This window comes from Bos javanicus, chromosome 15 (genome assembly GCF_032452875.1).
Source record: "Bos javanicus breed banteng chromosome 15, ARS-OSU_banteng_1.0, whole genome shotgun sequence".
Classification (NCBI taxonomy): Eukaryota; Metazoa; Chordata; class Mammalia; order Artiodactyla; family Bovidae; genus Bos; species Bos javanicus.
This window is the reverse complement of record NC_083882.1, coordinates 80336435-80344162: the sequence shown is the minus strand read 5'-3', so window position 1 is coordinate 80344162 and position 7728 is coordinate 80336435. Positions and strand designations below refer to the sequence as shown.

The 7728-nt window shown below is 38.9% G+C and overlaps 1 protein-coding gene across 1 annotated transcript; it reads right to left on the bottom strand.

Moving 5' to 3' along the window:
* Positions 1 to 933, bottom strand: LOC133261496 (olfactory receptor 5AR1). Its single transcript, XM_061439972.1, has one exon. It carries the CDS (start codon positions 931 to 933, stop codon positions 1 to 3), a length of 933 nt encoding a protein of 310 aa, XP_061295956.1.
* Between the last annotated feature and the right edge of the window lie 6795 nt (positions 934 to 7728).

Sequence of the window (7728 nt, the reverse complement as noted above, 5' to 3'; positions counted from 1 at the left end):
TTATTGAGGTTTCTTTCCAATTATTTTCTTGAGAGCAGCCTTCACATCCTTGTTCCGTAAACTGTAGATCAAGGGATTCAACATGGGGATGATAACAGTGTAGAACACGGAGGCCCATTTGTCTTGATCCAGGGAGTAGCTGGATGTTGGCCTCAGGTACATAAACATGACCGTACCATAAAAAAGTGTGACACCAGTGAGGTGAGACCCGCAGGTGGAGAAAGCCTTAAGGCGGCCTTCAGCTGAGCGCATTCTGATGATTGCGATGAGGATGAAGGCATAGGAGATAAAGATGATGAGGATGGTGCTGAATTCAATGAAGCCACAGAGACTGAAGAGCAAGATCTCACTGATGTAGGTGTCTGAGCAAGAGAGGGCTAAGAGTGGTGGGATTTCACAGAAGAAGTGGTTGAGGATGTTGGAACCACAGTAACTCAGACTGAAAGTGAGGGCAGTGTGGGCGACTAAACTCACCAAGCCAGCCAGGTAGGAGCCCAGCATGAGAGCCAAGCAGACTCGCTTGGACATGAGAGCGCTGTAGTGGAGGGGTCGACAGATGGCCACAAAGCGGTCGTAGGCCATGGCAGCGAGGACATAGCACTCAGCATCCACAAAGCCTACGAAGAACGCAAACTGGGTGGCACAGCTGGAGAAAGAGATGACTTTGTGCTTTGTTAGGAAGTCAGCCAGCATCCTGGGGGCAATGGCTGAGGAGTAGCCCAGGTCGACAAAAGAGAGGTTGCAGAGGAAAAAATACATGGGTGTGTGAAGCTGAGTGTCTGTTATGATCAGGATAATCATCCCAGCATTCCCCACTACATTGACCAGGTAGACCAAGAGGAAGATCACAAAAAAGATGATCTGCAGCTGAGGGTCTTGAGTGATGCCCATAAAGATAAACTCAGTCACCATTGAGTGGTTTTCTTTATCCATCTTTTCAATTTTATGTGTGTCTGGATTTGGCTTATTGTTTGAGGTGATTCTTAAAAATCCTCCCAGTAATTAGACTCAGTGATCCACAGGGCAAATCAAATGACTTTGGTGAAGGTGATGGCCATGGGTTTTCTGCAGGAACTCAGTCAACATAGGAGAAGATGTTAGCCTCTTAGGGATGGCAAATCTTCTTCTCCAAAAACCTTGGTGTTCTGAGGTCATTTACCACATAGTACCAAATGTTTGACCTGAGTGGTGTGAATATATACCTAATTAATTAGTAAAGAATAATTTTGAGTGCCCCTTCTTTCTAAAACAAAGCAGACAGCAAACATTAACTCTCATTGCATATAGGCACACAAACACACACAAAAAGATCCCAGAGTCTCAGGACATAACACATCATACCACCCCACTCTCCACACACACACACACACACACACACACAGAAAGTGAAATACTTGGAGCAGAGGGTGAGCAATACAAGATTAAAGCAGTGAATAATGATAATTTTTAAAAGGCCAGAATGCTAACTGTATGCCAGAATTTTCATTTCTTCTACACATTATGTAATTTCATCCTCATCACAGCTCTATGAAGTAGGTGCCAACATTATCTCCATCTTACATCTGAAAAGAGCAAGGCTAGATACTAAGTAGCTTCCGTACAATCAAGAGCCAGTAAGTAGCAGAGCTGGATCTGACTCTAGAATCTACTTCACTTTGTCATCTTCTGTGTATATGTGATTTGATGGAGGTTATAGATCTTTACTTTTGTGCCCACCTTTCTTTCTTTCCTGTCTTGCCTACTATTCATGGGCATGGAATCAGTTCTTTGGTTTCTCTGATCTTTAGAAGCACCCAGGATTTTGGCATGGAGCATAACAAGGATGAAGACACTGCTGTGTCTTTGGACGATTTTATTGCCTAGCCAACAGCTTCAACTCAGAGTTAAGATTCAAGGATTCCTCTCTTGGGAGAATAGGGAAAGTGTTATCCATCTCTATGGACACAAAGGAGCATGTGTTGGTAAACTTTTTCTCTGTTTTTATGGATAACTGGTCCATTGAAAAATTCTAAGAAGGGAATGGGCAAGAGTAAACCAAAATAAACCAAAATATGAACTTAGAAATAAATAGGGTGCATATAGATGTAAACCTGAAAGAAGTCAGACTGAATCTACTCTATTTGGTTTATTGCTCAAGAAAGTAGAGAAGTATAGTGCATCTTTCACTGGGGTGTGGTCATTCATAATGGGCTTCCCAGGTGGTGCTAGTGGTAAAGAACCTGCCTGTCAATGCAGGTAGATGTAAGAGACCCGGGTTCAATTCCTGGGTCTGGAAGATCCCCTAGAGGAGGGCATGGCAATCCACTCCAGTATTCTTTCTTAGAGAATCCCTTGGACAGAGGAGCCTGGCAGGATGCAGTCCTGCATCCTGAGAGTCAAACATGACTGAAGTGACTTAGCACACAGTATGCACACATTCATAATAAGCTAAATCTTGGTGTGATTGATAGTAATACCACCATCAACTAAATTAATTGTTTGAACTTGATGAATTGCTGTGAGATGCAGCTTCCTTATCTGTGAAATTTCCAATTCTAGCAGTTTAAATTCTGACTTAGAGTGAGACATTTAAAAGTCAAACCCATGGTCTATATCTCTTTTGTAAACTTTAAGATGGCATGGACCTGATGCCAAGGAAATCCATGCCCAAAGGAGCACTTAGTAGCATAATACTCCATTCTGAACAGGTCATATTTCTTTTTAGCCCCAAACATGCTGACATGGGACTAACTTGTGTGGTTTTGTGTTTGTTTGTTTGTTTTTTACCTTTGGGGAGAGGTCCAATGTCTCCTCTTCTCTTACTGAGTTATGCTGAACAAATATTCTGAGAAGAATCCCAAGATGAGCAATCTCCCTCCTGCTGTCCCTGAGCCATCTGCTCATCCCACTTTTGCTCTATTTGCAGAAAATATTTAAGTTTCAGTCATCACTTCTCCCAGAGGAAATATGATGAAATGGTTTTTGCACTCACAGGAGACTCAATGATTTGATGAACTACCATTCCCTATGGAATTTCACTCTCTCTCCCTTCAACTTTAGTGATAAAAGAAGGAAACACAAGGGAATTTTTTTCAGCCTCTCTAGTTGTGGTAACTGAGTCAATGATGAATGTTACCTGCACTGTTTTTACAATCCCCAAACTGCCTTCATGATATTATTTTGGCTGTAATTTAGAAAGTTCTGCTTACTGATGGCTGAAGTCACTTCAAAGAGGATGAGACTTTCCACGCTATACAGAGTGGCCATATTTTGTTGCTGTTTAGTCACTCAGCCATGTCCGATTCTGCAACCTCATTGACTATAGTATGCCAGGCTTCCCTGTCCTTCAACATCTCCCTGAGTTTGCTCAGACTCATATCCTTTGAGTCAGTGAAGCCATCCAACCATCTCATATTTAAACTATACTTCTCTATTTAATGTGAAAGAATCTGGAATAAAAGACTGAAATTTAACAACAACAACAACAACAACAAAACCCAAATTTTTGAGATTGATCTTTTTTGAGAGCCTAGTGGATAGGAAAAGGAAAAAAAAAATGGGCTGCAGAAAATTAACACTTTTTGAGCATTTATTCATCAGAGATTCTGCAGGGTAATTTCCTTATTTGGTCAATTGAATCTTCTGATGGTACCATGATTGAGATCAGAAAAGTCATATGAGGAAAAGTCATATCTTCGTTAGTCAGCATTACTTCTATTTTTTGATGAGTAAATGGTAGTTGCTTGTTTTTTGGACTTGAAAGTCCCATGGCTCTCCATGAAAACTGTGTTGCAACTTGTCAGTGGTTTCTCTTTTATGGTGCCAATCTCACATTCTTATTTCCAAGGTGAATTCTCAGAAAACTCCATGGAGCTCTCATTGCATCCTAACTTCTGATGGTTCTCATCTTGGTTAGGGAGATAAAATGCTGTTTGTTTTCTTTTTTTTTTTTTTTTTGTATTTCTTTTTTTTTTTTTTTTTTTTTCCAATTTTATTTTATTTTTAAACTTTACATAATTGTATTAGTTTTGCCAAATATCAAAATGAATCCGCCACAGGTATACATGTGTTCCCCATCCCGAACCCTCCTCCCTCCTCCCTCCCCATACCATCCCTCTGGGCCGTCCCAGTGCACCAGCCCCAAGCATCCAGCATCATGCATCGAACCTGGACTGGCAACTCGTTTCCTACATGATATTTTACATGTTTCATTGCCATTCTCCCACATCTTCCCACCCTCTCCCTCTCCCACAGAGTCCATAAGACTGTTCTATACATCAGTGTCTCTTTTGCTGTCTCGTACACCGGGTTATTGTTACCATCTTTCTAAATTCCATATATATGTGTTAGTATACTGTATTTATGTTTTTCCTTCTGGCTTACTTCACTCTGTATAATAGGCTCCAGTTTCATCCACCTCATTAGAACTGATTCAAATGTATTCTTTTTAATGGCTGAGTAATACTCCATTGTGTATATGTACCACAGCTTTCTTATCCATTCATCTGCTGATGGACATCTAGGTTGCTTCCACGTCTTGGCTATTATAAACAGTGCTGCGATGAACATTGGAGTACACGTGTCTCTTTCCCTTCTGGTTTCCTCAGTGTGTATGCCCAGCAGTGGGATTGCTGGGTCATAAGGCAGTTCTATTTCCAGTTTTTTAAGGAATCTCCACACTGTTCTCCATAGTGGCTGTACTAGTTTGCATTCCCACCAACAGTGTAAGAGGGTTCCCTTTTCTCCACACCCTCTCCAGCATTTATTATTTGTAGACTTTTGGATCGCAGCCATTCTGACTGGTGTGAAATGGTACCTCATAGTGGTTTTGATTTGCATTTCTCTGATAATGAGTGATGTTGAGCATCTTTTCATGTGTTTGTTAGCCATCTGTATGTCTTTTTTGGAGAAATGTCTATTTAGTTCTTTGGCCCATTTTTTGATTGGGTCGTTTATTTTTCTGGAGTTGAGCTGTAGGAGTTGCTTGTATATTTTTGAGATTAGTTGTTTGTCGGTTGCTTCATTTGCTATTATTTTCTCCCATTCTGAAGGCTGTCTTTTCACCTTGCTAATAGTTTCCTTTGATGTGCAGAAGCTTTTAAGGTTAATTAGGTCCCATTTGTTTATTTTTGCTTTTATTTCCAATATTCTGGGAGGTGGGTCATAGAGGATCCTGCTGTGATGTATGTCGGAGAGTGTTTTGCCTATGTTCTCCTCTAGGAGTTTTATAGTTTCTGGTCTTACGTTTAGATCTTTAATCCATTTTGAGTTTATTTTTGTGTATGGTGTTAGAAAGTGGTCCAGTTTCATTCTTTTACAAGTGGTTGACCAGATTTCCCAGCACCACTTGTTAAAGAGATTGTCTTTAATCCATTGTATATTCTTGCCTCCTTTGTCGAAGATAAGGTGTCCATATGTGCGTGGATTTATCTCTGGGCTTTCTATTTTATTCCATTGATCAATATTTCTGTCTTTGTGCCAGTACCATACTGTCTTGATAACTGTGGCTTTGTAGTAGAGCCTGAAGTCAGGTAAGTTGATTCCTCCAGTTCCATTCTTCTTTCTCAAGATCGCTTTGGCTATTCGAGGTTTTTTGTATTTCCATACAAATTGTGAAATTATTTGTTCTAGCTCTGTGAAGAATACTGTTGGTAGCTTGATAGGGATTGCGTTGAATCTATAAATTGCTTTGGGTAGTATACTCATTTTCACTATATTGATTCTTCCAATCCATGAACATGGTATATTTCTCCATCTATTAGTGTCCTCTTTGATTTCTTTCACCAGTGTTTTATAGTTTTCTATATATAGGTCTTTAGTTTCTTTAGGTAGATATATTCCTAAGTATTTTATTCTTTCCGTTGCAATGGTGAATGGAATTGTTTCCTTAATTTCTCTTTCTGTTTTCTCATTATTAGTGTATAGGAATGCAAGGGATTTCTGTGTGTTGATTTTATATCCTGCAACTTTACTGTAGTCATTGATTATTTCTAGTAATTTTCTGGTGGACTCTTTAGGGTTTTCTATGTAGAGGATCATGTCATCTGCAAATAGTGAGAGTTTTACTTCTTCTTTTCCAATTTGGATTCCTTTTATTTCTTTTTCTGCTCTGATTGCTGTGGCCAAAACTTCCAAAACTATGTTGAATAGTAATGGTGAAAGTGGGCACCCTTGTCTTGTTCCTGACTTTAGAGGAAATGCTTTCAATTTTTCACCATTGAGGATAATGTTTGCAGTGGGTTTGTCATATATAGCTTTTATTATGTTGAGGTATGTTCCTTCTATTCCTGCTTTCTGGAGAGTTTTTATCATAAATGGATGTTGAATTTTGTCAAAGGCTTTCTCGGCATCTATTGAGATAATCATATGGTTTTTATTTTTCAATTTGTTAATGTGGTGTATTACATTGATTGATTTGCGGATATTGAAGAATCCTTGCATCCCTGGGATAAAGCCCACTTGATCATGGTGTATGATCTTTTTAATGTGTTGTTGGATTCTGATTGCTAGAATTTTGTTAAGGATTTTTGCATCTATGTTCATCAGTGATATTGGCCTGTAGTTTTCTTTTTTTGTGGGATCTTTGTCAGGTTTTGGTATTAGGGTGATGGTGGCCTCATAGAATGAGTTTGGAAGTTTACCTTCCTCTGCAATTTTCTGGAAGAGTTTGAGCAGGATAGGTGTTAGCTCTTCTCTAAATTTTTGGTAGAATTCAGCTGTGAAGCCGTCTGGACCGGGGCTTTTGTTTGCTGGAAGATTTTTGATTACAGTTTCAATTTCCATGCTTGTGATGGGTCTGTTAAGATTTTCTATTTCTTCCTGGTCCAGTTTTGGAAAGTTGTACTTTTCTAAGAATTTGTCCATTTCTTCCACGTTGTCCATTTTATTGGCATATAATTGTTGATAGTAGTCTCTTATGATCCTTTGTATTTCTGTGTTGTCTGTTGTGATCTCTCCATTTTCGTTTCTAATTTTGTTGATTTGATTTTTCTCCCTTTGTTTCTTGATGAGTCTGGCTAATGGTTTGTCAATTTTATTTATCCTTTCAAAGAACCAGCTTTTGGTTTTGTTGATTTTTGCTATGGTCTCTTTTGTTTCTTTTGCATTTATTTCTGCCCTAATTTTTAAGATTTCTTTCCTTCTACTAACCCTGGGGTTCTTCATTTCTTCCTTTTCTAGTTGCTTTAGGTGTAGAGTTAGGTTATTTATTTGACTTTTTTCTTGTTTCTTGAGGTGTGCCTGTATTGCTATGAACTTTCCCCTTAGGACTGCTTTTACCGTGTCCCACAGGTTTTGGGTTGTTGTGTTTTCATTTTCATTCGTTTCTATGCAAATTTTGATTTCTTTTTTGATTTCTTCTGTGATTTGTTGGTTATTCAGCAGCGTGTTGTTCAGCCTCCATATGTTGGAATTTTTAATAGTTTTTCTCCTGTAATTGGGATCTAATCTTACTGCATTGTGGTCAGAAAAAATGCTTGGAATGATTTCTATTTTTTTGAATTTACCAAGGCTAGCTTTATGGCCCAGGATGTGATCTATCCTGGAGAAGGTTCCATGTGCGCTTGAGAAAAAGGTGAAATTCATTGTTTTGGGATGAAATGACCTATAGATATCAATTAGGTCTAACTGGTCTATTGTATCGTTTAAAGTTTGTGTTTCCTTGTTAATTTTCTGTTTAGTTGATCTATCCATAGGTGTAAGTGGGGTATTAAAGTCTCCCACTATTATTGTGTTATTGTTAATTTCTCC

Excerpts from the sequence above, each read along its gene's own strand:
- LOC133261496 (XM_061439972.1), bottom strand. The coding sequence starts at position 933 with ATGGATAAAGAAAACCACTCAATGGTGACTGAGTTTATCTTTATGGGC.